Genomic DNA, 26,958 nt, shown 5'->3' with positions numbered 1-26,958 from the left:
CTTGGCCGGAGTGGGGGTGGGGGTGTCGCTGGCACCACCCAGGCCAAGCGTTTACTAGTAGATACGTTCTAACTTCCCCATTCTGACTGACTCAGGAGGGCTGTGACAGCCGCCACAAAAGCCCGGTAGCTAGGAAACAAAGAAACTTAGGAATATAAGCAAGGAGTAATCTCATTGTCTAAGGGCTTCAGGCTTGGGATCTTCGAATGCCCTGAGCCAGCAGCGCTGCTTTAAATGAAGGGTTTCCCCTGAATCTCCCAGTATTCATTGTGTACTTTCCGGCCGCCTGGTAAATTCTGCAGCAGCGGCACACACTCCTCGGGCAGGAGGATGGGCTCCACGCAGCCTTTGCCATTCACAGAGGGCGGTCGGAGCTCTGCTTCTCAGCAGCGGCCGCCACAGGGGGTGAGGGGCTGACCATGGCTCCGAGGGCTGGACACAGATGAAGGTGTGGCTGAGGGAACGAATCCCATTGCACGACCCCTGAGTTTCTATGGGGCACTCTCCAGTCGGGTCACCAGGCAGACTACAAATACACGAGGATGCAGTTAACTTCTAGTGTCAATCAATTCAGACCCCAAGGGTACTCCCCCCCCCCCCCGCCGCCCCCCACCCCGCTTTCCCCGCTTGTTCCATCTGTTTCTCTCTGCAGGGCTGGGCCCAGAAGCTGAACCATGGCTACAGGTAGCTTTGGGAAGAGAAAATCTACTCTTTTAAAAAAAGTTTTATTGACTTGAGATACAGAGAAACACCAATGAGAAACAACATGGATCGGCTGGCTCTTTCAGGCCCCCTAACGGGGATTGAGCCCACAACCTGAGCAAGTGCCCTGACCCGGAATTGAACCAGTGACGTCTTGGTGCGTGGATCAACACTCAACCACTGAGCCATGCCTGCCGGGCAAGAAAATCTATTCTTCCATCTTCAGGTGGCTGATGCGGGGAAGGGCTCTGACTGGCCCAGCTGCGATCCCCTGTGGGGAATAACGGTGGGTTTTATGCCGCTGTAGGCACCTTCCCCATAGGAGAAGCAGCAGGTAAGGAACGTAGTGGGAGGTGGGGGAAACCTCTGCAGCCAAGCGAAGGGCTCCACTCCCTCATCACACCTCCCCGAGGTCCTCCGTGACCTGCAGAGGGCCATGCCTGTCAGTGCCCCCTGAGTGACGTTCTTATAGGATGCGCCATCTCTGCCTGGGCTTCTCATGTTATACCGGCTGGTCCATCAAACTGCGGTGTGCTTTGGACTGACAGAGAAGGATGGATAAAAGCAAGTGCCGGGCCTATCCCGGCAGGGCGAGGGTCCAGGGGTGTGTGTTTGTAACAAGCTGGCCCAATGATTGTGCCGTGGCGGCCCGTGCCACACACGGGGAGGAACGTTGCACAGGATTATGTCAGAGAACGGAAGGAGGAAGAGGTTTTGCTGCTTGTTTGTTAAGGACTGACTTCCAATCGTCTGCAACAGTCATTTTCATTTAATGAGCAAATGAGTGGAGGGGTGAGCAAAAAACCGAACCCAACCAAACCAAGCCAAAACAAAGAAAATATCACCGGGACTGGACGGGGGATGGGTGGGAAGGGAAGGACTGGGACTGGGACGGGGAGAGTGAAAAATCAGGGAAACACAGGTGCAGTGAGGGGGTGGCGTGGGTGGGGAAAGAGAGAGAGGAAATTCGTTTCAGAAAGGCCACTTTATTGATGGAGATCAAATGAAAAGCCCTCCCTCACTCACGTCAGTGGCTTCACTGGGCATCTGAGACCGCGTGGGCCGGCCTGTGGCCAGCTCCACCTCAGGTGGCCGCGTAAAAACACGTCACAGCTCGTGAACATTCACAGACACCCCAGAATCCGCCAAAGGCGGGCTGTGCGTTTTAAAATATTGTACAAAATATGTTAGGTAGGAGAGGTCCGCTGTGCTGTGATGTCTGCAGGGCGTCCTTTTAGGGTGACCGTCCCCAAAACATTCCTTACTTATTGCATGAAACCTCTAGAAGGCAGAGCTGTACAAAAAAAAAAGAAAATCTAAACCATTTTATTTTAAGAAGAGCAGCAAATGGACACTGCTTTTAGTTCATTTAAATTTTCTTTCTCAAAAATACATTCCTAAATATACAAACTATACAATCTTGTCATTTTAATGCTGGTTTTTTTTTTGTGTTTTTTTTTTTTTGTATTTTCTTTTTTCTTTTTTTTTTTTAATAATAGAACCCAAACTAAAAAAAAAAATCTTCATCTTCAAACCACAGGAGCGCTAGAGGACGTGGGACGCAGAACCTTCATATAACACCACATAAATAACGGCGGCCCAGTCTGCTCACAGCAGGGTCCCCGGGCCGAAGAAATACTTTTCTGGAGCTCAGACGTCGTCGGCGGAGAGGGTGGGGATGTTCATCCGCGGCCGCGTGAAAAAGGCCATCTTCTCCCTGCGACAGAGGCCACCGGTCAGGGCAGGAGCTTCCCCTCGCCTTACAGACACCGCGGGCAGGGCAGGGCAGGGCGATCCTTGGCGGGGGAGCCATGCTGTACGTGGGAGGATGTGAGGCAGCATCCCTGCCCCCGCCCCCTCCCTAGATGCCTGTCACAGCTCCCCCACCCTGCCTTCCAGTGTGACAACCAAATACGCCCCGAATTGCCCTGGCCCGGTGGCTCAATCGTTAGAGCACCAGCCCTCGAACTGAAGGGTCTTGGGTTTGATTCCCGGTCAAGGGCATGTACCTGGCTTGCAGGTTAGGGCGCGTGCAGGAGGCAACCAATTGATGTGTCTCTCTCACACTGATGTTTCTCCCTCTTTCTCTCTCTCTCTCTCTCTCTCTCTCCCCCCACTCTGTCTCTCTGAAAAGAAAAAAAATCCGGAGGTGAGGATTAAAAAAAAAAGTACCCCGAATCGCCAAATACCTCCAGGGGGGACCCAAATCATTCCTGCTTTGGGGGCCATTAGCAGGACCAGAGGCCTTTAGCTAAAACCAGGGGCCTGGGCTTAGAAGGCCCTTTGGGCCACTTCTAGTGCTTGTGTTAGATTCTCAACTGGTTACAAACTGAGCTGTTCTGGCACGGTCGCACAGATCACAGTACATTTTAAATGTTTCCTCCGTCTTATCTGAGCGGACGTCACAAGTCTAAACGCAAGGCCCTCCGTGGACGGGAGGCCAGGACAGAGGGCACCGGGGGCCCTCCTGTGAGAGCAAGAAAGCGCGTCCCCGAGGTCCCGGCAGACGGCAGGCAGAGCCAGGAGGCCCGCCGGGCACCCGCAGCCCATCCTCCGCAATCAGCAATCACTGGTGACGGGAGCGCTGAGAGGAAAGGCCGGAGCAGGTGGCTCATTCATTGAACAAGAGGAACTAACAATTTAGCTCGAGCTGCTGGGGACTGAGAGACAGCCAGGGGCAGCGGTGCAGGCACACAGACCGCCGGGGTCGGCTGGGCAGGGGCTGCACATCTGTGACAGCGAGAGAGACAGGTCCGTGGGACAGGGAGCAGGGGACCGAGGCTGGGCAGGCGGGTGGGACAGGGAAAGGGAAGGGCGGGCGGGCGGGCGGCTGGACGGGCACCCACGTGCTTACCTGAAAGACTGCACTTCTGGGGGCTCCTTGCAGCTCTGGCCTCGGAGCCTGTGCACGTCCTTGGCGGCCGCCCTCATCATCTTGTCGGTCTGCAGCTCACCTTTGTGCTCCGCGCGGTCCATCTGCAGGGCAAAGCGAGCAAAGCCGTGAGGCTGTGGGGAGTCCTTTGGGCCTCTAGAAATGGGCCGGCCACGGAGAACCTTCTAGTACAAAGGGGGACTTCGTTGTAGCCAAATGGTCTGTGGGCCACACCCAGGCACCCTCACCCTTCCTGTTCCACTGTGGGACCCTCTTGATTCCGAATGATGAGGCCAAGTGGTCCCACCATCTGCGACAGTGGCCAGGTATCGGGCGGTAGGAACCTGAACCCCTGTGGGGACCCAGGAGACGGGCTGTCTGGTGAAATGTGTGCTACTTCATCTATCTAATCCTCAGGGCCACCAGAAAGGTCGAGTCTATAATGACCTCTATTTGACAGCCCAGGAAACGGAGTTTCAGACATGTTACACATTGCGGACCAGTAGTTTTACTAGGTGTACCGGTTAGTAATGCAGATTTTTTTTTTAATAGATGGAGTTACACATATGTTGATATATATGCGATTTGATATGCATGCTGTTTTGTTGTATTGACAACAAGCTTCGAAACTTCATATGTCAAATTTGCTGAAGGTGTTAACATCATAGATATTTTTACACTTAAAAATGTTGAATTTCGTTCCAAAAAAAGAGCATTTGCGGGAAATTATAATTCATTACTTTATTTTGAAGAAAAGTGCTGCTGAATACTTCGGGAAGCTTATGGTGAACATGCTCCCTCTCAAGATACTTGTGAACACTGGCTTAAACGCTTTAAAAGTGATGAATTCGATGTGAAAGACAAAGGACGTCCAGGTCAACCGAAAAAGTTTGAAGACCAACAATTACAAGCATTATTGGAAGAAGATGCGTGTCAAACTCAAAAACAACTTGCAGAAAGATTAACCCTTTGCACTCGCTTGCTTTTTTCTCGATTCCTTTATTCTACTCGGGATTTAATTTTTTAAATACCCCAGATGTTACAAAGCACGGCAGTAGAATTAAAAACTGGAGTTTCTTTTCATACACACTTATTTATTTAGATTTTTTTATATTTCAAATTATTGATACATTCAAAGAGTAATTTTAATCTCTATAATTTTTCATGGTGTGATATTTTTTGAAACATTCACCCACATGAAGACCTGGTTTACATTCACATGTTTCGCAAATATAAATCGTCTCTCTTCTTCCTCCTTTGATTTTTCTGTTAGAACAAACAACACAATCTTTGTGTTTTTTGTTAGGGTGAGGTGTGATTATATGGAGCTTTCCATCTAAACGTTGCTCTAAGTTAGTGGATAATAATCTACCCCTGGAAGTTAGTGTACCATCTCTGAATTCTCCAACAAGATCATGTACTAGTTTCCTAATAAATTTCACATGCGTTATCTGTTTTTCATTTTTTCTTTTTTGGCATCAGTTGAGATGGCATTTACATTTTACTTGTCCTTTCATGCTAATGAAAACAAGAAAAGATACTGGAAAAATAGACAAAAATCCCCCTTCCCCCCGCGGTGAAACTACGTGTCAAGTGTGGCTCGACATACGAGCTGCTATCGATGTTAACCGTGTCGAGTCACACTCGACATCCGAGTGCAAAAGGTTAAACGTTGCTCAGCAAACAATTTCCGATCGTTTACAAACAATGGGAAAGATTTTAAAGGAAGGAAAATGGGGGCCACATCAACTGAATGAAAAACAAATGGAAAACCGAAAAGTCATCAGTAAAATGTTGCTTCAACGGCACGAAAGTCTTTTTTTGCATCGAATTGTGACTGGCGATGAAAAATGGATTTATTCTGAGAATCCCAAATGCACAAAATCATGGGTTGATCCAGGTCATCCATCAACATCGACTGCAAGGCTCCAGCACTAGTCCTGACCCAGGAAGTCCAGCACCACTTTTCTGCTCTAAGGCATCACCAGCTGCACCAAGAGCTGGGACTCCAGCTGATGGCCCTCCCAACAGTCCAGGCATTGCCTGGCTGTGTGCGGACAGAACTAGCAAAGGTCTGGCATCCCTGCCCTGGGTGGCAATCCGGGGGTGGCAGGTGTTATAAAAATGAGTCAAAGATGGCCTCTATTAGCCCAGTGTTGCTTCCTTTTTCATGGTAGTTCGGGACCTGTCAGCTCAAAGCCCGCTAGCGCCAAACTTAACATTTTTACCCATCCAGTTGTTTTAAACACAGCTCGGACAAGCAGTTTTAAACCACTTAGAAGCTGCCTGCTTTGCATACCCTGTGAGGCCAAGCTCCACCCATCATCTGCTAGCCGAAGATAAGATACACCCTGGGGCGTCAAGGACCCCAAACTGCTGCAGCTTTGGAGCTCTCTGACCCAGAGACACCTCGTGGTGCTGCTGAGTGACGTCATCACAACACCCCCCACTTCTCCAACCCCCTCTCCTAGAAGCTCCCTTGCCCTCCTGCCCTCCAGGTGTGGCCCCAGTCAAATTGTCTCTGGGAGGTCCTGTGCTGTGAGGGACTTCTCCGGCAAGCTAACTTGTTTGTGAAAGCAGCGCCACCCTGATAAAACACATGGCATGCTACTGCCATTCCCTCAAACTCACTGCAGGAGGACAGAGGACGGAGAAGCGAGCAGGCTGTGTTCCCTGCATCTTAGTCCTGAGCCCTGCGTGGTCCACTCCTCTCTGCTTGGGCGATACCTGCTGGGTGGGACTGCATGGGCAGGCACCGGGCGGGTCACTGTTCTAGATGAACTGCTAGTGTGTGCTCCAGCCAGATGAGGCGCCAATGTTTGGTGAAGGGTTGCACAAATGAATAAATGTGAATGAATAATAAGGGCTTGTGCACATCAACATGGAAATGCAGTAAAAAGGGCCTGGCTGTGAGGTCAAGAGTTGGCTATGGCCCTAGCTGGTTTGGCTCAGTGGATAGAGCATCGGCCTGTGGACTGAAGGGTCCTGGGTTCCATTCCAGTCAAGGGCACATGCCTGGATTGCAGGCTTGATCCCCAGTAGGGGGCGTGCAGGAGACGGCCGATCAATGATTCTCTCTCATTGTTGATGTTTCTCTGTTTCCCTCTCCCTTCCTCTCTGAAATCAATTAAAACAAAAGAGAGAGAGGCCCTAGCTGGTTTGGCTCAGTGGATAGAGCATCGATCTGCGGACTGAAGGGTCCCGGGTTCGATTCCAGTCAAGGGCACATGCCTAGGTTGCAGGCTTGATCCCCAGTAGGGGGTGTGCAGGAGGCAGCTGATCAATGATTCTCTCTCATTATTAATGTTTCTCTCTCTCTCTCCCTCTTCCCTTCCTCTCTGAAATGAATAAAAATATATTAAAAAAAAAAAAAAAAGAGTTGGTAACGTTTACTGGGCAAAGGGAACCAGGGGCGGGAACTCTCTCAGTGGGTCTCCGGGTTGGACAACCCATTCAGAGCTCCAGTCTGTGGTGTCCCCCTGCTCCTGCTGCAGCGGACGGACCCCAGCAAGGCGGGCGGCACTCACCTGCTTCTCCAGCATCCTCAGCAGCAGGCGGAAGCGCTCGTCCTCACGCAACCCCGGGGGCAGCTCCTTCTCCCCGTGGCTCCTGGCCTGTTCGAGCTGCTCCTTGAGCTCCCTCAGCACCGAGATCTCCTGCGTCAGCTGGCTGTGCCAGGTCCGGGTGGCCTGCAGGTCTAACTCCAGGTCCAGCGAGGTGCGCATCAGGCGCTCATGGCGCAGGGATTTGAAAGATGAAGGCTGTGGGGGTGGGAATGGCTTTGACGACTTAGAAATCTTTCAAAAATGCCCCCCACCCCCTCAGCCTGATTTCTCCCATTCTACAGCCCATGTTTAGTGAGCATGGTTATGTCCTTGGTTAGAATGTCTGTAAGGAGGATTCTCCGAAAGGTCGGGGCCTCTTAGGGGGACCTTGCTGAAGGCGGCAGCCCCTACCTTGACTTTTCCAAACAAGTCCGAGCCCCCGGGGTGTTTTACTGGAATAATCTCTATGTTTAGTCCTCACATCCGACCTTGTGGAAAGCATGTGCTCTCTCAAGGATACTCACCCTGCTGATTGTATCTAGAGACCAATTTTAGTTCAAGCTGTCGTTACAATAAAAAGCTAACGAGGCAGGCAATCGGGGCTGTTTTAGTTGCTAAAGCTACACAGTCCCTTAGCCTTCTCTTTCACAGAAACGTGTGTCAGAATCATCTGTTCATCCGTCGCTCAGGGTCTGCTGGTCAGCCCCAGCAATGTCCCAGGCTGGGTCCTGGGCACTTGACTCCACGACCCCAGTTCATTTGCGCAAATCCTATGAGGTCCCTCCCGATTGTTACCACTGCACAGACGAGCTCCCAGAGGCTGTCACGCGTTGTGAGCAATAAAGCAGAGATTCCACCCCAGGAAGTGGGCTCCAGACCCCATCCCTCACTCCCCACACGGTGCCTGGCTCCCTGCTCTGTGTCCTCAGCATCCCCATTCTCAGTCAGAGCATGCTTTTCTGTCTCCTGCCTGCAAGTGGTTTCCTCAATGCAAGTCTGTCTGCGCCCCCTTCTTGACCTGGGGTTCCTATAATGGGCATCTATTGTTTCTGCGCGTGCAGCATCTACTTCCCCAGTCTCACAGGTAACCACTCATCTTCCCTTGGGGACCCACGCCTCCTCCATGCCCAACCCACATGGTTCCTGTGGGGCTCCAGGGATAGGAATTCGACCTGAACCTGGCAAATCAGAACCACAGTGATTGCTTCAGGGGTTGAGTATGTTATCTCAGCCCAGATAATAAAACTCAATGCTGGGACCTTTGCGAGCGACTTGGGAAAAAGGCAATGTCTTTACTCAGAGATTCTTAAGCCAGCAAGTATAAACCTAGAACTGATCACAGTCATCTCCACCATCACATGGAGTGACCCTGATTAAGAATTAAGCTAAAAAAAAAAGAATAATAGTAAGCTATCTGGAGGGAGCAATGCCGTGGGAGGGGGGCTGAGGTTTGAGGACATTCTTTCAACTCCTGCATCCATCCATGTCCGAGACTAGTCCAGCGTCCTGGAGTTTCCATGAAATGAGCCAATAAATTGCCCTTTTCGTTTTCAAGCTACATTTGAGTTCTTCAGTTATCTGTATGCGTAAGATCCTGAGTAATACTAGTATAATCATTAACTCTCCTATCAAAACCGAGTGATGACTTAAAAAGAATGGCTAAGTGACTGTGGGAGGCTGAATTATAAGTTGGCCCCCAAGATTCCCACCCCTTCGCATACACGCCCAATATAATGCCTGCCCCTTCAGTGTGGGTGGGACCTGTGTAGATAATGGCTATCACTCCTGTGATTAGGTAACTAATCAGCTGACTTTAATCACGCTGGGTGGACCTGACCTAATTAGGTGAGCTCTTAAATGATGAACCGCCCTTCCTGGAGATCTGCTAGCCTTAAAGAAGCAATATATGTCTGGAGAGGGCCACATGGCAAGGACTAAAAATTACTTCTGTGCGTTGTGAATAGCTCCAGACCTGCAGCTAGCAAGGAAATGCAAGGTAATGCATCCTGCCAGCACCCCAAGGGGGCGCGGATGTGACTCTTGCCCTAGTCAAAAATTCCAGATGAGCCAGTACCCAGATTTCAGCCTGGGGAGACCCTGAGCAGAGGGTCCAGCTAGCCTGTGCTGAACTCCTGCCCTCTGGGAACTGTGAGAGAACGTATTGTTTTAAGCTGTTAATTTATGGTAATTTGTTATGCAGCAACAGAAAACAAATACAATGGCCAATAAAGGGGCTTGAGAGATGGTACGCAAACGGCTACTATGAGACCTATCCTCACTTATACTTGCACAAGTACACTTTCAGGAACACCACAGAGCTCCGTGTAGAAGTTCTGTAAGGCTCGTCCAGGGCGACCGCTGTCCAGGCTGTGCTCATAAATGAGCAGGGCCAGGAAATCCACTGAGGAACTCTGGCTCAAGTTCCCAAAGCAAGAAATGCAGATTCTTTGGCTTTGCTCTGACTGATGTCCGATCTCAGAACGGTGCCGGAAGCAGACAGAGGCATAGCTCAGGTAGCGAGTGGAAGGATGGCAGCAACCCGGGCCCAGGCCCAGCCTCTGGACTCTCCTGTCCCTGGGGCATAGAGGACCCGAGGGAAATGAGGGCTCAGACCACCGTCAAGGGCTCCCTTAGCAAGCCAGGCCCTTGGCTGAGTGGAAAAGGAGGTCAAGAAGGGGGAATTCTGTGGGGCCGGCCTGGGAAGGGGGTTTGGGGGCACACAATGGCATTTTTCCGTCCAGAATGCCGAGGAGCCTGTTGAAAACGCAGTTTCCAGGTGCCGAATTATACTGTCTCGGTGTGTGGCCTTGGAATCTGCACCATCGACAAGCTCCCCAGGAGGCCCTGCGGGACCCGCCAGAAGACGGGAGGGGGTTGGGGGCTGAGTGGGCAGCTGGCCGTCCCTGTCCCCCGAGGGAGGCCATGCCCAGCTTCTCCCTCAGCCAGCACTCTCTCCCTTTCCTGTGCACCCTCCTCTGCACTGCCTTCTGCTCACTCTCATTCTTTCTGGAGATTCACGGGAGGGGAGGCGCTTGACAGGGGACCAGCTCCTGACTCTGGCCTCAGTGGATCTGCAGGGGACGCAGAGGAGCCTTCCCTGCAAGTTCTTTCACTCTGCTCTCTCTCCTGCTCTCCCTACTTCTCCTTCGGATACTCTGGCAGCCAGGTTTCTCTTCGTTCTGCAGACTCAGCGGAACTGCTGCAAAGTCTGAGCTACACGCATCTCCCGCAGCCCTGGCGGGTGAAAGTCCGGATCAGGAGTCAGTCCCGGGTCTGATGCCACCTGAGCCCGGTCCCTCAGCCACGCCTCCATAAGGAAAGGCGAGATTTCGCTACAGCGACAGTTGAGGCCTCGGCCCTGCGTGCTTCCAGCTGCCCTGAGCGAAGCCCGCTCACACCCCTGCCTCCGGTTGGTGCTGGGGATGCCCGGCTTCTCTGCCAGCTGGGAGGGCTGTCAGAACCTCGACCCGCTCAGCCAGCTGGACACACTGACTGACACACGAGCGGTCTCATGTGAGGCAGGCTCCCAGTGGTGACCCTGGTATCTTTGGTGATTTCCACCCAGGAAGGCACCCTTCTAGCTAACCGATTCCTCAGGATAATGATGTTACCGTATTTTCCAGAGTATAAGACGACTTTTTAACCCGGGAAAATCTTCTATATGCCCAGTCGTCTTATACGCCGGAAAATACGGTAATTTCCCCTATGGCACGTTCCCCAGGGCCGACTCAGGCCTTACAGTTCGCAAACTTCCATCTGCAAAAACCATCACCGTTGCAAGAGTGACTTGTTCACACCAGAGGCCGAGGAGCAACGGTCAGACACCCGGGCATGTGCTTGGGGAGGCGAGGGTGGAGCGGCTCGCTAGTGGCTCCGAGGAGTCCGCCTTACCCGCTTCATGCGGACGCTGCGCCGCTCCAGAGAGTTTCGAACAAAAGGTGGCTTCTTGGACAGCGTGGAGCTGTCGCTGTCACTCCGATTCAGCTGCAGGAGAAAGCCATGCAAGTCAGTGAAGGTCCGAGTGCATTCGGAAGAAGCACGCGGGGCCAGGAGGGTGGTGGCGTCCCCAGCCCAGCCTGGCCCTTTCTCTGTGGTGCAAACACGCAGAGTTCTGTTCCCTAGGACTGCAGGAGGCAGCTTTCCTTTCCAGGTGAATGCTCATCGAGCATGTACTCGGCACAATGCACGCTGCAACCTGCTACACTCGCGATATCTCATTTAATCCTTCCAACAACCCCGTGGGATTGACAGTGGTTCCATTTGAGCCATAAAGATGGGCTCTGTAGGCGACAGGGAAGATTCACAGTCTGGTGTCAACCCTACCATACTGCTGCCAACTCGCCAGGCGTACTGACACGGTGAGGGTAGCCGGGATTTGCACCCAGAACTGTGAGGTGAAGGCCACCCCACAGGAAGCAGGGGCTGTGGGAGGGGGCAAGGGCCACATGTTTGCTTACCCGGCACACGTATTGGCTCTGGGGCCCAGGGGAGAAGGTCTTGGAGCGGATGATGGTGCTTCCTCGAAGAAATGGCGCTGGGGATGGCGTGCCCACCCGCCGGTCCTTGGGCCGCACCACTGTGGGCGATGGGGCAGGGGTCTCTGTGTTGGTCTCTTTGTCCACCTGAGGAAGAAGTCACAGCTTTGAGGCCACGGAGTTTTAGCCGCCGGCCCTGAGACGCTCCCCACGCCTGTCACTTCGCCTTTGTTCCGCAGACACAGCTGGGAGCTACTTGGGCGCCCACCCTGCCCAGCCAGGACAGCACCCCAGGCCCGAGTGCCGGCCCCCTATTCCTCCAGGACACTGTGGTTGGGGCTGGTGGGAGCATATTCGGTCCCCAAACAAGCTCCTGTGACAGCAGAGGTATCTGAAGCTCCATGGCCTGCACGTCACACCCCCAAAGCCACACACATTTTGTCAAAGCCACACCAAGGCCTCCACTGCCCCAGCCAAGAACTGCTGATGTTTTATTGGAATTATGGAGGCAACCGGCACATCTCCTTACTTAAACCAGGGGACCAGGTTTTATTTTCTTTTTAACTTGTTTTTTAAAATGTGTTTTTATTGGTTTTGAGAGAGAGAGAGATAGAAATACTGATGAGAGAGAAACTTCAGCCATCGGCTGCCTCCTGCACGCCCCCTACTGGGGATGGAGCCTGCAACCCAGGCATGTGCCCTGACTGGGAATCCAGCTGGTGGGTGACCTTTTGGTTCCTGGGTTGATGCTCAACCACCGAGCCACACTGGCCGGGCTAGGGGCCCAGGCTTCCTGTCGTCCTCTCACAGCGGTCACCAGTAAAAGGTGAGCAGACAAACACCACAGAGAGGCAGGGCCTTCACAGCACCTTTGTGTCATTTTGAACAAGGAGCCCCCTTTGTCTGGAGAAACTTCAAAAAGCCTTCCCCTTGGTGTGGGCCAGAAGGCAGCCCTGGATGCTGCTGGGCGCCCCGTGGCCGGGCACCTCTGTGCCATGCACAGCCTTCAGCTCCACCCCCGGGTGCCCTGCCCAGCACAATGGGAGCTCCATGGCCAGGAGCCCTGCAGGTGGAAGAACAGAGACCGCTGTGGAGAGCGGGTGCTGTTATCACACGTAACCCGAGAGCAGCAGGGAAGCAGGAGGCAAGGGAACCTGACCCTCCGGCTCTCTTCTCCTCCTGCACTTGGACCCAAGTGAAGAAATACATTCCTTCAAAACCTTAGAGCCTGTCTTCGAGGGGAGTATTACTGTGTCCAGCTCAGAGACAATGAAATGAAGGCTCAAGAAGGATGAAGCCGTCTGCCCAGGATTCCGCAGCTGGGGGGGTAGCAGAGCCCGCATGTGAACCCAGACCCATCAGACTGCAAAGCTTGGGGTCCAACCCGAGAATCAGGGAAAAGGCAGATGACAGGAGAGAGGAGGGGGCGCGTCAGCTTCTCCGGGTTCACTGTCAAGGAAACGAGCCAGATTACAGGCAGGGACACTGCCATACGCCCTCTGCTGGTCACTCCGTTGGGGGGTGGGGGTAGGAAGGCTGTCCCTGATGCTGGAGGACAACATGTGACTCTGAGCCTTTAGTGATTGCCTGGGCTCAAGGACTGAAGGCTATTTTCCCCAAGTCAGCCCTTCCCATAGCCCCAGCCCTCCCTACCTTTACCGCTGGGCACTCTTCTGTATCTGGTGAGGATTTCTCGGCAAAAGCATCCTCCCCTCCCTCCTCCGCTGCGGTCTCATTGTCACTGGTCTCCTCCTCGAACCTCCTGTGATGACAAAGAACTTTGATTACTCCCCCAGAGTCCACTCTGACCTGCTCACCGGCCTTTAAACCCTTTCAGGAGGACACATTTTGGGGAGGGGGGGGAGGGGAGGAAATCAATTTTAGTGCCTAGTTAGACGAGTCTTGACCAATGTAATTCCTCTGTGTCATCACTACCAGGATACAGACCACTCCATTACCCGGAAAGGTTCCCTTATCCCCTTTCTCAGTTAACTCCCCCCACCCCAGCCCAGCGCTGATCAGCTTTCTGTTACTACTGATGAAATCTGATTTTTCTAGCATTTCCTATAAATGGAATCAGACAGTATGTGTTCTTTTGTCTCTGCCTTCATCTGGTGACTGTATCAATTCACGCTTCTTTATGGCTGAGGAGGAGTCCATTGTATGGATATGCCACCATTTGTTTAGCTACTGGAGGTGAAGGACATCTGGGTGCTTCCATTTCTTAGCAATTGTAAATAAAGCTTCACGTGGATATAGGTTTCCTTTCAGTTTCTCTTGGATATTGTTAGTTTGCCACAGCTGCCCTAACAATACCACCCACGGGGGTGGCTTAAAATAACAGAAATTTGCCCTAGCCGTTTTGGCTCAGTGGATAGAGCATCGCCCTGAGGACTAGAGGGTCCCAGGTTCGATCTGGCCAAGGGCACATGCCCGGGTTGCGGGCTTGATTCCCCCAGTATAGGGTGTGCAGGAGGCAGCCAATCAAGGATTCTTTCTCATCACTGATGCTTCGATCTCTCTATCTCTCGCCCTTCCTCTCTGAAATCAATAAAATATATATATTTAAAAAAATATATAAATAAATAAACTATAGTTAAAAAAACACACAAAACCACCAGGAATTTATCCATTGCCGGTCTGGAGGCTAAAAGTCCAAGATCAAGGTGTGGCCAGGTTTGGTGTCCCGAGGCCTCTCCCTGTGGCTTGCAGATGGCCACATTCTTGCTGTGGCCTCACGTGGCCTTCCCTCTGTGTGCGCACGCTTGGGGTCTCTCTGTGTGTCCAAATGCCCTCTTCCTATAAAGATACCAATCCTATTGGATTGGGGCCCACCGTAACTCTGACAACCTCGTGTTAACTTCATCATGTTCTAAAGGCCCATCTCCAAAGACAGGCACCTTCCGAGGTCCTGGGGTCAGGGCTTCAATGTATGAATTTTGCAAGGGACACAGTTCAGACCATAACAGCTCTATATACCTGAGAGTGGAATTGCTGGGCCACACAGTAAGTAGGAGTTTATCCTTTTAAGAAACTGACAAACTGGTTTCCCAATGTGGTTATGCCACTTGACATGCCCACCAGCAATGTTATGAGGACTCCAGTTCCCCGTCTAGACTTGGTGCCGTCAGCCTTTACATTTAGTCATTCTCCTGGGTGTGTCCCCACAGCTCACTGTGGTTTTTAATCAACACTCTCCCATAAAGAACCTTTTCATGCATTTATCGACCATCCATATATTTTTCTTTTGCAAAGCGTCTGTTAGATCCATTAGCCCATTTAAAAACCGGGTTGTCTTGTCATTATTGAGTTGTAAGAATTCGCTCTATATTCTGGATATTAATCCTTTGCAAGTATTTTCTCCAAGTCGGCTGCTTCACTTTTTAATCTTCGAAAAGGGTGTCTTCCAAAGAACAGAAGATGTTGATGGCGACAAGGTCGGATTTACCAATTTTTTAACCGTTTGTGCTTTTTATGTCCTATCTAAGAAATCTCTGCCTACCCTAAAATTGCAACAACAAAAAAATTCTCCTCTATTTTCTTTGAGGAGTTTTATTAATTTCAGATTTGATGCTCAGCCCCATGATCCATTTCAATTTAATTTTTGTACATCATGCTCCAGGTTTCTGTTTTCTATATGGATATCCAATTGTTCCAGCATCATTTGTTGAAGAGACTTTCCTTTTGGTGATGCTCTTCAAAATTATCCTTTCCCCAGGGGCTCCACGGTTGGAAGGAGTTGCTGTGACAAATGGACTGCATTTGTTAATTAGTAATTTATTTCGATTCCCATCTTTCCTTCTCAAAGACATACATAACCGCCAGGCTTCTGATCAGCATGAGACAGAGTTACCACACTGAGCAGGAGGAATTCCAGCCAAAAGCAGAAAACCTGACATCTAGTTAGCTGGCTCGGGGAGACTGTGGATCAACATAAACTCTCCCTCGGGACTTTCCCAGTGCGGAGAACAGACCCTGGATCTCTACCCCCAGCCCCTCGATGAAAACCTCCTCTGCACTTAGATGGGGACTTTGCTCTCCCTCCTTCACACCCGCAGCCTGTCTGTCTCCTTATAAAAGAGCCATTATACATGGGAACATGCCAGGGGCGCCTCCCCAAGAATTCCGCAGACGCCACATTAACCACCACTTACTGGGGGCTTAATGAGCTCCAGGTGCTACGCTAAGGCCCTGCGACAGTGCAGCCGGCCGTTGCTGTCTCTGTTTTATGGACTGAAAAGCCGAGGACCGGGGAGTTGAGAGCCCTGGTCCAGGGTGACGGGCTGCTAAGTGGGGAAGCCTGGTTTTCCACCCAAGTTTGTCCAAGTCCACTAAGTGCTCAACCACGAGGGAAATCTCTTTTTGACTGAATCTGATCTAAATACATCCAGGAAGGAAAACACACACACACACACAACACACACACACACACACACACACACACAAAACCCTCAACTGGAAAGAGAAAAATAATTAAAACAGGCATCTTTTCACCCTTTGGTGTTGCAAAAAATAAAAATAAAAATCTGATAATCCCATGGGCTGGTGAAAGTAGGGAAAACAGGCTAATCCCTGTGTGTGTGTGTGTGGGGGGGGGGAGGTGAATTAGAGCAGGCAATTTACACTCTGAAGTCAATTGAGCAGCCTCTGCTAAAATATCCTTGATTCAGTACGGCAGCTGGATTATACTGATGGCAGAGAGGGTGCAGGTTTAGGGGAACTCATAAGCACCGCTGGCGGGAACACTGACTAGTACAATCTTATCGGAGAGCTATTCTGCAAGGCCCTAGACAAACACACACACGTTCCCAAGGAGGTCAACGCAAGGCTTTTCACTGCGGCGTTGTTTGTGGTCATATTATCCTATATTGTTGAATACTTTCAGAGTTTTGTTTTGCTTTTGAATCTAAAAAAACAACAACAAAAAAACCACACTAAAATCTAGTCTTCTGATTATGGGCACTAAAGAAACCCAACCCCCGCCTCCCCCCAAAAAAGAGGCGGGTGTGGCAATGGCACCCCGAGCCTTGGGTGCTGAAGGAGGGAATGGAAATGAGAACAGAGGGCAGGTCTCTTGGAGGCCTCGGCACGTGACGCCAGAGCTGAGGGGGGGAGGGGGGGGGGCAGCAAGGCTAGTTAACATTCCAGGACCCAAAGAAGCCTGCAGCCCGGAGGAGGGGGCTGCAGATGGGTTTTCCCCAATAGGGCAGCTCCGGGATTCTTCGCAGCCCTCTTTGTAAGTCAGTGTCTAGGGAAGTCTGAATGGCCAGGGGTGGGGAGAGAGGGGGCCCCAAAGGGAGAAAGAACAGAAGGCGGTTGCTAGGCAATGGAGTGAAAAGTCTCAATGCAAGCTTGGAATTTGGGGAAAACCAGTGATCCCGTGCCAGGGTTTTGGAAGACAGGTCCTAGGCCTATTTCCGGCATCAGACTTCTGCCTGTGTGGATCCCAGCCCAGCCTAGCAGCGAGAGAGAGAGAGAGAAAGAGAGAGAGAGAGAGAGAGAGAGAGAGAGAGAGAGAGAGAGAGAGAGAGAGGAGGGAGGGGGAAAAGAATGGAGACAGGGAGGTGGGGGGAGACAGAGGAGAAGGGACTGGGAAGGAGGGAGACAGAGGGGGAGGGAGAGAGGAATTGGGACAATTTAGAGAGAACCCTAAAACAAACAAATGAACATTAAAAAATTCAGGAACCTTGCCATACCCTTCGTTACATGGAGGACAGTAAAGGAGACTACGAGAGGGGTCAGACTGAGGGCCCAATCCAGCCTGTTCTGGACCGTCCATGCTATGAACGGTTTTCATGTTTTTAAACGACTAGAAAAAAAATCAGAAGGGTGCCATTTCATGATGTGCAAACGATGTGACGTGCAAATGTCAGTGGCCACAATCAAAGTTTCGGTGACGGGGACACGGAGGCTGCAGTGCGTGCCATCTCTGGCTGCTTTCGCAGTAAAACGGCCAAGCTGAGCAGGCCCAGCAGATTCCTGATGGCCCATAAAGCAGACACTTAGGATTTGCCCTTTCCAGAAAACATGCGTGAGCCCTGGAGTAACCGATCGTAAGCAAAGACTCCTTCTGAGAGCAAATGAATAATTTCGGGCGAAATAGAAAAATACAGAAGACGTATGGAGGGCCTCCTGTGTGTTGTGTTTATCATGCATAATGGCTATGTTTTATTTATTTTTTTAAAATATATTTTTATTGATTTCAGAGAGGTAGGGAGAGGGAGAGAGAGAGAGAGAGACAGAAACCTTAATGATGAGAGAGAATCATTGATCGGCTGCCTCCTGCACGCCCCCTGCTGGGGATTGAGCCTGCAACCTGGGCATGTTTCTCTCTCTCTCAACATATCCTCAGGTAAGAATTAAAAAAAAAAAGGTAAAAATGCTTTGCCCAAGGTTACACAAAAAAACGATGAAGCTGAGAGTTGAGCCCTTGCCTACGTCACTGTTGCTTAAGGTGTGAGAGACCTTTCTGTCTGGTTACAAGGGATTAAAGGGCCCTGAACTGCACAATGAGACAGCTGTCTCCGCTTCGCTCTCCGTCCGATTACATCACGGAGGGTCCCCACCGCTAGCTCAAACACTGACCAAGCTTCCTTTGTAACACGGGGAGGGGTGACTTCAATGCATCTAGCTACACTCTAATACTCTTGTTTTATTTTCATTACATTTAATTTTGCACAGTCACTTTCTGGCCTCAGACTTGGCCTCCTCGGTGTCCACTCCCACTTTCTGCCTTAGTAACAGAACCCTGATTTTTGTACCCAACCGAACAGACCTCGTTTCCCAGCATCCCTTGCAGTTAGATATAGGCCAACTGGCTTTCAGGAATGCTCTATGGTTAAAAGGCACAAGGGCCCTCTTTCGTCCTCTTTCCTGATGCCTGCCTGATGGCTGGTGACTCAGCAGCCACTTTGGGCTATAAAACAGCCTCCAGGATAGAGGGCCCACAGTGAGGACAGCGGAGCAGAATGAGAGAAGGCCTGGGCTCCCAGTAGCACCTTGCAGCTAACAGATGAGCCCAGGATTGCCTTCTCCCATAACAAAGAAATAAACTGTCTGTTTAAGCCTTTATTTCTGCTCTGTTCCTTGTAGTCGAATGCAGTTCCTTACTGAAAAGCCTCCAAATTATGGCAAATTATACTTATTTTCCACGGACAGTGGTATAAAGTTTTAAAATTTTTAAACCAAAGTAAATGTAAGCACTTCAATAATATGAGATGTGAACTAGCATGAGTGCTCCATAGAACACAAATGACAAATCCGGACGGGATTTTGGAACCGAGTACCAGACCACATACTGCCTTGCTGCCTGTGCAGAGCCCATGAGGAAGGGAGTTTTCCGTGGGGGCGGGGGGAGACACTTCTCCTGGTGGTGCCCGCCTTCAGGGAGTTCACCGCTGGGCCCACGCCCAAGCCAGATCAGGTCCCGAGGCCCAAGGGCACCCTTGCTTACCAGCTGTCTCCCAGGTCCTGGGTGCTACTCCTTCCCTCCTGCCTCTTCTCCAGCTCCACCGCGGTCTGTTCCAGCAGAGCAGACACGGCGTCCTGCGGAGACAAAGGCCGATGGGTTCCCGGGCACACTGTGGATGCCGCCCCTCCTGGCAAGAACTGCAGCTTCTCAGGGTGTGGCCCTCCCAGTGCACCGAGTGGGTCCGCAGCTTGCCCCAAGGTCACGTACATTAAAAGGACAGTGCGTGGCTCTTCTCCCTGCAGTTCTCCTGCAAATAACCCTGTGTGTGGACAGTTTTAGAAGACAGCCCCGTTCAGTGATTGAGGGAGACAGAATTATAGGCCTCCGGTTGTAAGGAGATGACAGTGCTGTCAGGGAGACCATCGCAGGAACCATCAGTTACAAAGCGATGGGATAGGGACCATGCCAGACGTTAAGGATGGATGGTGGGGAACAGAGAAGCAACGGCAAAGTCAGCTTGGGGGGGGGATGCATGCAGGGAAGGCTTCCTGGAGGAAGAACATCTATCCTGAATGGTATCTACAGTGAAAGAGCTGGTGTGAGTTAAAGGAATCATTTAACCCCTCCCAGACTCAGTTTCCTAACAACCTGTGACAAAGGGTTGTTATGAAGATTATACGCATAAGGTACGCAAGAGTACCTAGCTCATAAATGGCACTCAGTAAGTGGCTGCTAACAGCAAAGCAAAACTGACCCTTTTTGGGCACAGGGTGAATTGCAGATACGGTTGGTAGTACAAAGCCAGGTTGTCTTTTGGCAAAGGAAAGAGGAACTAAAATCAGCCGAAGGCCTGGTATGCGCCAGGCACTGGTCAATGGCTTACACGTAGCCTCTAACTGAACCTTTGCAACCATCCTGGCTGGGAGGGATGGTGATTATTCCCTTGAGGGAAGGGAAAGAGAAAACGAATGTGCCTAAGGTTCATGTGACTTGTCCAAGAACAGGCTCTAGAAAGCAGCGGGGCCTTTTTGTGAAGACCTTTGCCAGCTCACGGTCACGTGTTCGGAGTGCGGGAGACACGGGTTTGCGATACAGCTTTGTTGCTTATTAGATGTTTGTCCTTAGGTAACCTTTCTGAACCTTGGTAAACTGTACATAATCAGGACAGTGCCTGACAAAAAAGGAAGTACAGAAAATGATGATGATGACGAAAAATGAGGAGGAGGAGGAGGAGTAAACAGATTTAATTCTGACCCTTCTCCTTACCTGGGTGACCTAGCCCATCCCCTCCACTGAAATTCTAGGCAGTGACTGCCCAAAGTAGCCAACTACTGATGGAGGGAAGAAGCATTACAGAATTCCTAACGTGCTCTCGGGGACCCCATTAGGACCCCATACACTGCATCACTCTGTGTTCAAGGGCAACTTCATTGCTCAACAGAGCCCTGGCCGGTCTACATGGCCAGCAGATGTGGGCTTTCCAAGTGCAGGAAAGAGAGTGAGGATAGTTCATAGGTTAAAGTGTACTGCACTAAAATGAACATACGTATTTTTTAATTTAAAAAAAAAAAGGCAAATGTAAGATTTTTCAAGAAAAAACAGTAACAGAATAAGACATCATTGATCAAGCACTCTTTACAGGTACTTCTTCAAAGCTTCCTAACAGCCTTTTCTGACCCAGATCACATGTGTAGAAGCTGACAGGTGAAATGACTGACCACCGTCACCCAACTAAGAAAGCCCCGGTCTCTTGCCCAGCCGGCGTGACTCAGTGGTTGAGCGTCAACCTATGAACCAGGAGGTCAGGTTCAATTCCCCAGTCAGGACACATGCCTGGGTTGCGGGCTTGATCCCCAGTGTGGGGTGTGCAGGAGGCAGCCCATCAATGGTTCTCTCTCATCATGGATGTTTCTGTCCTCTCCCCTTTTCCCTTCCTCTCTGTAATCAATAAAAATATATAAAAAAGAAAAAAAAAGAAAAAAAAAAACCCTCACCCCGGTCTCCTGGCTCTTTTTCCCATGGTTTCCCTCTGCCTCTTACAGAAAGCCTCCACTAGGCACATAGTAGGGTTTCAATAAAGGCTAATTTTGTACTTTCCACAGTTTTTTCTTTTCTTCCCCAATTCATTTTTAAAATGCCGCGAATGAAGGTTTTTGTCACACAAGTTGTACCAGGGCAAGGAAAGCACAGACAGGGAGGGCACATCGGGAGGGAGAAAGCTGCAGGTTGGGGAGATCCCTCCTACCCTGTCCCCTCCCCCTGCCGCCCCCCTCCTGGGAGAGGCCACTGCCTCCAGGGGCTGCATGTGCCGGAGGTGGCCCCACTCACCGTGCTCTCAGGCCCGGGGGTGGGGGCCCGGGCTCCCCCTGGCTTGGGTTCCCTGCTCTGTTGCTTCAAGTATTTGTAGCTCAGGAGGTTGTACCAGCGAGTCGACCTCTCCCCAGACCGGCACACCTCAGCCAGGCTGATCTGGGCACCTCCCTGTTGAGGAGGGAAAAGGGAGAGTTAGGAGCAGGGCTGACAAGGAGATCTGGGGAACTTGGCTCCTGTATGGAAAACATCACTCCAGGTGGGACAGAAGCTTCCGGGGCGAAAGAGAGGGCCAGTTGTTAATCATTTCCAACAATCACGCAGTCACTAATTATCCATTCACTTGTTTACTCATTTGCCAAAAGTTTATTAAATGTTTATCTTTAGGTACTGAAATGGAGAGATCCCCAGGCTAGATTGTTAAAGGGAAAAATAGGATAATGCAGAACAGAATATATAGTGTGCTACATTCCTGTAAGAAATATTTGAGGTGCAAGGGGGAGTGGACATGATCACATGATCCTATGTACAGCGAGAAATAATGGAGAGAGAAAAAAGAAGGCAGTGAGTGTGGTTACCTATATAGCAGGTGGTGGGACTGGGGTGGACAGGATGGAGAGAGGAGGATTTCTCTATAGTAAACCTTTCTAAATAATTTTTCTTTGAATCATGTAAATGGATCCCCTAAGAATAAAACAAACTACAACACATTAACGGAATATAACCTCACAGAGAGAGGAACCGCCATCTACTATAAATTACATCTTGCCTTCAGAGATGATAAAATGTGAAAATGACGCGTATCCCAAAATCTGTGCTATACACAAATGTCAGGTGATGAAAAGTTGCAGGGAAAATAATACAGGGGAAGGGGATAGGAGGGGATAAGAGTGGAGGGGGAGAGCGATTGTCCACAGGGTGGCAAAAAGACCTCACTGAGCCCTAGCTGGTTTGGCTCAGTGGATAGAGCATTGGCCTGCGGACTGAAGGGTCCCAGGTTCGATTCAGGTCAAGGGCACATGACCAGGTTGCAGGCTCGATCCAGTAGGGGGCGTGCAGGAGGCAGCCAATCAATGATTCTCTATCACTGATGTTTCTCTCTATCTCTCTCTCTCTCCCTCTCACCTTCCTCTCTGAAATTAATAAAAAAGTATTTTTTTTTTAAAAAGACCTCACGGCCCTAACCGGTTTGGCTCAGTGGATAGAGTGTCAGCCTGTGGACTGAAGGGTCCCAGGCTCGATTCCGGTCAAGGGCATGTACCTTGGTTGTGGGCACATCCCCAGTGGGGAGTGTGCAAGAGGCAGCTGAATCGATGTTTCTCTCTCATCGATGTTTCTAACTCTCTATCCCTCTCCTTTCCTCTCTGTAAAAAAAAAAAAATCAATAAAATATATTAAAAAAAAAAAAAAAAGACCTCACTGAGGTGGGTGGCATGTGGGTCAAGCCCAGAATGAGGCAAGGGAGTGATTGTCTTATCAGTATTTCAGAGAAGAGACAGCAAGTACAAAAGCCTGGAGCGGGGAGCTTGCAGGTGTATTCAAGGGCACAGGGAGGCTGGAGCAAGCCTTGGGGCTGAAAGCCAAGATAACAGGAGCAGGGAGAAATGGTTAAAAAAAAAAAAAGGTTTTGTGAAGCATAGGAGAAATAACAGCATGTTGGTCTATTGACCGGCCAGATGCAGTGGAGGCGGCAGACCCGAAGACAGGCGAAAGCAGGATCACGGTGGGTGTGCTGTCCCTGAGAGAGAATGGCCTGAGGTGGGGGTGGGGAGCGCCCATCCTCAGAACCAGGAGAAATGGCAGGACCCACGAGACCAGCCAGAGCGGGTGGGAACTGTGGGAACTCTTTTGGCTCCTTCTAACCTCTCACTGAGTGAAGCCAGGGCCTCGGTGGAGGGTGGGGACGGAGCTGGTGGAGGCTGGAGGAGAGAGGGCCAGAACTCAGCATTGGGAGGAGCGGGAGGGAACTGTCTATGGAGACGAGAATAGTGCTGAGCAGCATCAGGGCTCATGGGAGCGTCGAGACATGATGTTAAAGTGACGCCACCCAGCACAGCTGTGTGCTTCTCCGGTTGTGCAGGTGGACAGAGTACACGGCGGCAGGCCTGGGGCTGTGCCAAGGTGAGAAAGGGTGGGGAGCCACTGTGCCGGTTAACCACGAACCTGTGGCACTGAGCTCAGTGGTCAGGGATGGCGATCAGGGCCCCACTGGACATCCTGAGACCCGTGATGCCACGCTAGAACATCTGTTAGGATTGTGGCCTGCGATATTGGGGAAGGCAGGCCACGTACGTCCCCAAACCCCTAACCTGGGTCTGGGGACATGAGAGACACGCACAGTGACCCTGTGAGAAGTAGGACAGTGCGATGGCTCTGCATAAGGGACGTGGGGTCTGTGTTCACACCCACACTCACTGGATGGCCCGGGTAAGTTACTTAGCCTTGATCCCTTGTCTGTCAAACAGCGGTAATCCTAACGCTCCTTCCCAGGGCTGCTGTGAGGATGAAGTGAGACACTGCGCACTCAGTTCTTAGCCCAGCGCTAGACACACTGACACACTCAGGACGGGCACTGCTGCGGCCTGGCCGATGAGATGGCTCAGACTCTGCAAATGCAGCCGTGCGGGGGCCTCTGTGTGGAAGCAGACAGCCCTCTCCCCTTGTGTCTCACTTCCTCGCCTCCTCCAGCCACCAAAACATGACAGCCTGACACTCCATCTCCCCACAGCATACGGAGAAATAGGGCTCTCATTGGCCGAGGATGGAGACAAGCCATGGTGGGATGAGCGCTTGGCTGCTGCCATGGCAACCAGCACTGGCCAGACATCAATTAGGGAGGAGGAATAAAAGGCGTCCAATTAGGAGAAGAAAACAGGATTGAGTCTCTGCTCATCTAGGCATGGCCAGGGCTGCGGAAACGCTAGGCTGGGGTGATCCAGGGCTTGGAAAAGCGCTCTGCTGTCATTTAGCATCCTCCATGCCTGCCACACCATTGGGTCACCGTCCCCACCTGTGGGCTCCAGGGAGCATGGGGCCGGTGCTAAGGACACCCCGAGGGACTGACCTGGGTGAGCTACAGAGTCAAACCTGCCTGGGTTCTAACTCTGCACCTGCCACCTCCTGACTGTGTGACCTTGAGAAAGTCCTTTCTCCTCTTTGTGCCTCAGTTTCCTCACTGGTATAATGGAACCTATTTGATAAGACTGACTGAGAATCAATAGAGAGAATACACGTCAGGAGCTGAGCTCAGGGCCTGCCACATAACTGCTAGCTATTGCAGAACTGTGGGGAATAATGACAACCGCAGATGCAGTTATGTACCCAGCTGAGGAGGGACAGGAACCAGCATCCAGGGCAGGCTCTTCACTGCTCTGCATCCTTGCTGTGGGCACCAGCAGTGCCAGCATCTCCTGGGGGCGTGTCAAAAATGCAGAACCCCGGACCCCATCACCTCAGACCCCATCGCAGACTTGCTGAATCAGACTCTGCATTCTAACCAGAGCCCCGGGTAAGCCGTGCGCGTGTCTCACCACTTTGGGGAGTGCGGCTTTAGCACCTCATTTGGCCCCCAGAGAGCCACCTGTCAAATAAGGAAACCGAGACTGAGAGATGAACTGTCTTAGAGAACTCGGGGCTGCGCAGGGAAGCATAGGGCTGGTGACAGCCTCAGGGCCAATATTCCAAAGCTGCGGCCCCCAGTTCCCTGGTAGGCCAGGGTTCCACAGCACAAGCATGTCAGGGTCGGGGATGAGAGCAAGGAGGCTCCCCACGGCGGGCAGGGGCCTGTGGCTCACAGGAGAAAGGGGGCCAGCCGCCCAGGAGTGGGCCTGCCACGCTGCCACTCCCCAAGTCCTTAGGGTTAGAGAGGAGGACACAACCCATGTTTCCCCTTTGCCCGCGCCCGTGCTCTCCTCCACTCGCTGCCTCAGTTCATCTCCTCTCATATGGTCCTCATCACAGTGCATTTCTCCTCATTGGTTTACTGTTACCATCCAAGCTGGCTCCTGTCTGTCTGGTTCCTCACTGTATCCCCAGCAGCCAACAGGTTCCCAGGAAGATGGCAGTGGGTGCAACTACCCTCCAGCTATAAAGCCCAGTCTGGGCTCCATTGTGAGTTGTCATTCAAATGCTCTGCACTCCTGATGGCACAGGGTTCACAAAGCCTGTCACTTCTTTTAACTCATTTGTGCATTACAACAAGCCCCTGAGTTAGCTTCGAAGCCCCATTTTACAGGCGAGAAAACTGAGCAACATCTACTATATGTACTTGGGTCAGCCTGGCTCTAGGGAATGGCTTTCTTGGAACACAAATGTACCCGGGGCTACTTCATCTCCAATCCTGACTTCTGCCAATGGGGGGAAGGAGAGGAGAAAGAGGAGGAGAAGGAGGAGGAGGGGGAGAAGGAGAAGAGGAGGGGGAGAGGAGGGAGGAAGAGGAAGTTGGAGGGGCTCTGCTCCAGGGAGTGGACCAGCAGTGGCCCCATCCAAGGAGAACCTACTGTGTGCCAGACACTTGAGTAGGTGCTTTACATGAACTATCTCTTTCAATCCTTATAACGACTCTTCCGGTGGGCACGAGGCAGGCATTACTATTTGCATTTTATGGATGAGAAAACAGGATCAGAAAGGTTAAGTAACTCGCTCAAGGTCACCCAGCTACACCTTGAGCGGTGAAGGGGGATCTGAGGCCCTGTATGTCTGTTCTCCTGCAGTGCCGCACGGTAAAGCCACGGCATGTGGCTAGTCATCTTCGAGGTCCTGGCAGCGTAAAGAACACTTTCAGGTCTGTCGCTCCTCCTCCTGTGAAACTCGCCCCCCCAAGAAGTCTGAGGATGCTGTCTGCCCGTGGAAAGGTCCCTGCCCGGAAGCCCAGCTGAGCCTACAGCCTTTCCTCCAGACCTTCTCCCTGAAGAAGGACAGACGGACAGACAGACACAGGCCTCACCAGGCAATCCTCCGGGTGGCTCTGGTCAGTGGCACAGACGTCGACTCTTAAGGTCTTCTGGTGAAGGGCTGGGTAGGACATGGACACCCAGAACAACTCATTGAACACGAGGGCGTCCGAGGCGTCCAGAGGCCGCGTCCGGAACAGGCAGGTGGTGCTTTCGGAGCAGGGAAGGACGGCCACGCGGACGTTCCTGGAGGGAGACAGAGACGCAGGAGGGCCCGGGTCAGCCCAGGTCTGGGCCTGACGGGACGGGCTCACCGCGTGCTGCAAATGCCAAAGTGAACGACTGTCATTTCTCAGGTCGTCACCCAGGTGTGTGTGAAGGATACCGAGGGCCCCTAAGGGTAACACACTGCTCTTCCTCCCCCTGAATCTCCTAAGTCCTTAGAAGCTCAACGCATGGGGAGCCCGAGGCCAGCAGCGTGCGAAGGCCCGCGTGCAGGACCGACGAGGCTGCTTTTACCACTGAGGAACCCTCCTACGTCGGCTGGTAGGAAGGCAACGTGTGACAACCCCTGCGGAGGGGAACGTGCCGTCCGAGCAAAATCACAGGTGCATTTACCCTTTGACCCAGACAGCTCGCTTTTAGGCTCTCGCGCCCAGAGGTCCTCTGTGGGAGGACCGATGAGCTGTGCAGAAGGTCCCCCATCCCGGTGCTGCATGGGTGAGCATGAGACAGAAAACCACCCCCGTGG

General features: G+C 51.6%; 1 protein-coding gene across 1 annotated transcript in view; it reads right to left on the bottom strand.

Annotated features, from left to right (window-relative positions):
* Window positions 1-1,616: 1,616 nt before the first annotated feature.
* The window catches only part of WWC1 (WW and C2 domain containing 1), a 123,703-nt gene continuing 98,361 nt past the window's right edge, over window positions 1,617-26,958 (bottom strand). Inside the window, exons 15-23 of the mRNA XM_008147638.3 lie at window positions 26,261-26,453; window positions 21,334-21,486; window positions 19,048-19,139; window positions 13,248-13,356; window positions 11,577-11,741; window positions 11,011-11,103; window positions 7,102-7,335; window positions 3,557-3,678; window positions 1,617-2,419 (exon numbers count right to left, since the gene is read on the bottom strand). Of these exons, the coding sequence (XP_008145860.2) occupies window positions 2,353-2,419; window positions 3,557-3,678; window positions 7,102-7,335; window positions 11,011-11,103; window positions 11,577-11,741; window positions 13,248-13,356; window positions 19,048-19,139; window positions 21,334-21,486; window positions 26,261-26,453 (1,228 nt within the window). The 3' untranslated portion in view covers window positions 1,617-2,352. The remainder of the gene's footprint in view (window positions 2,420-3,556; window positions 3,679-7,101; window positions 7,336-11,010; window positions 11,104-11,576; window positions 11,742-13,247; window positions 13,357-19,047; window positions 19,140-21,333; window positions 21,487-26,260; window positions 26,454-26,958) is intronic.

Source organism: Eptesicus fuscus, chromosome 6 (genome assembly GCF_027574615.1).
Source record: "Eptesicus fuscus isolate TK198812 chromosome 6, DD_ASM_mEF_20220401, whole genome shotgun sequence".
NCBI classification, from domain to species: Eukaryota; Metazoa; Chordata; class Mammalia; order Chiroptera; family Vespertilionidae; genus Eptesicus; species Eptesicus fuscus.
Note: the sequence above shows the minus strand (reverse complement) of the source record. Positions and strands in the feature narration are given on the sequence as shown.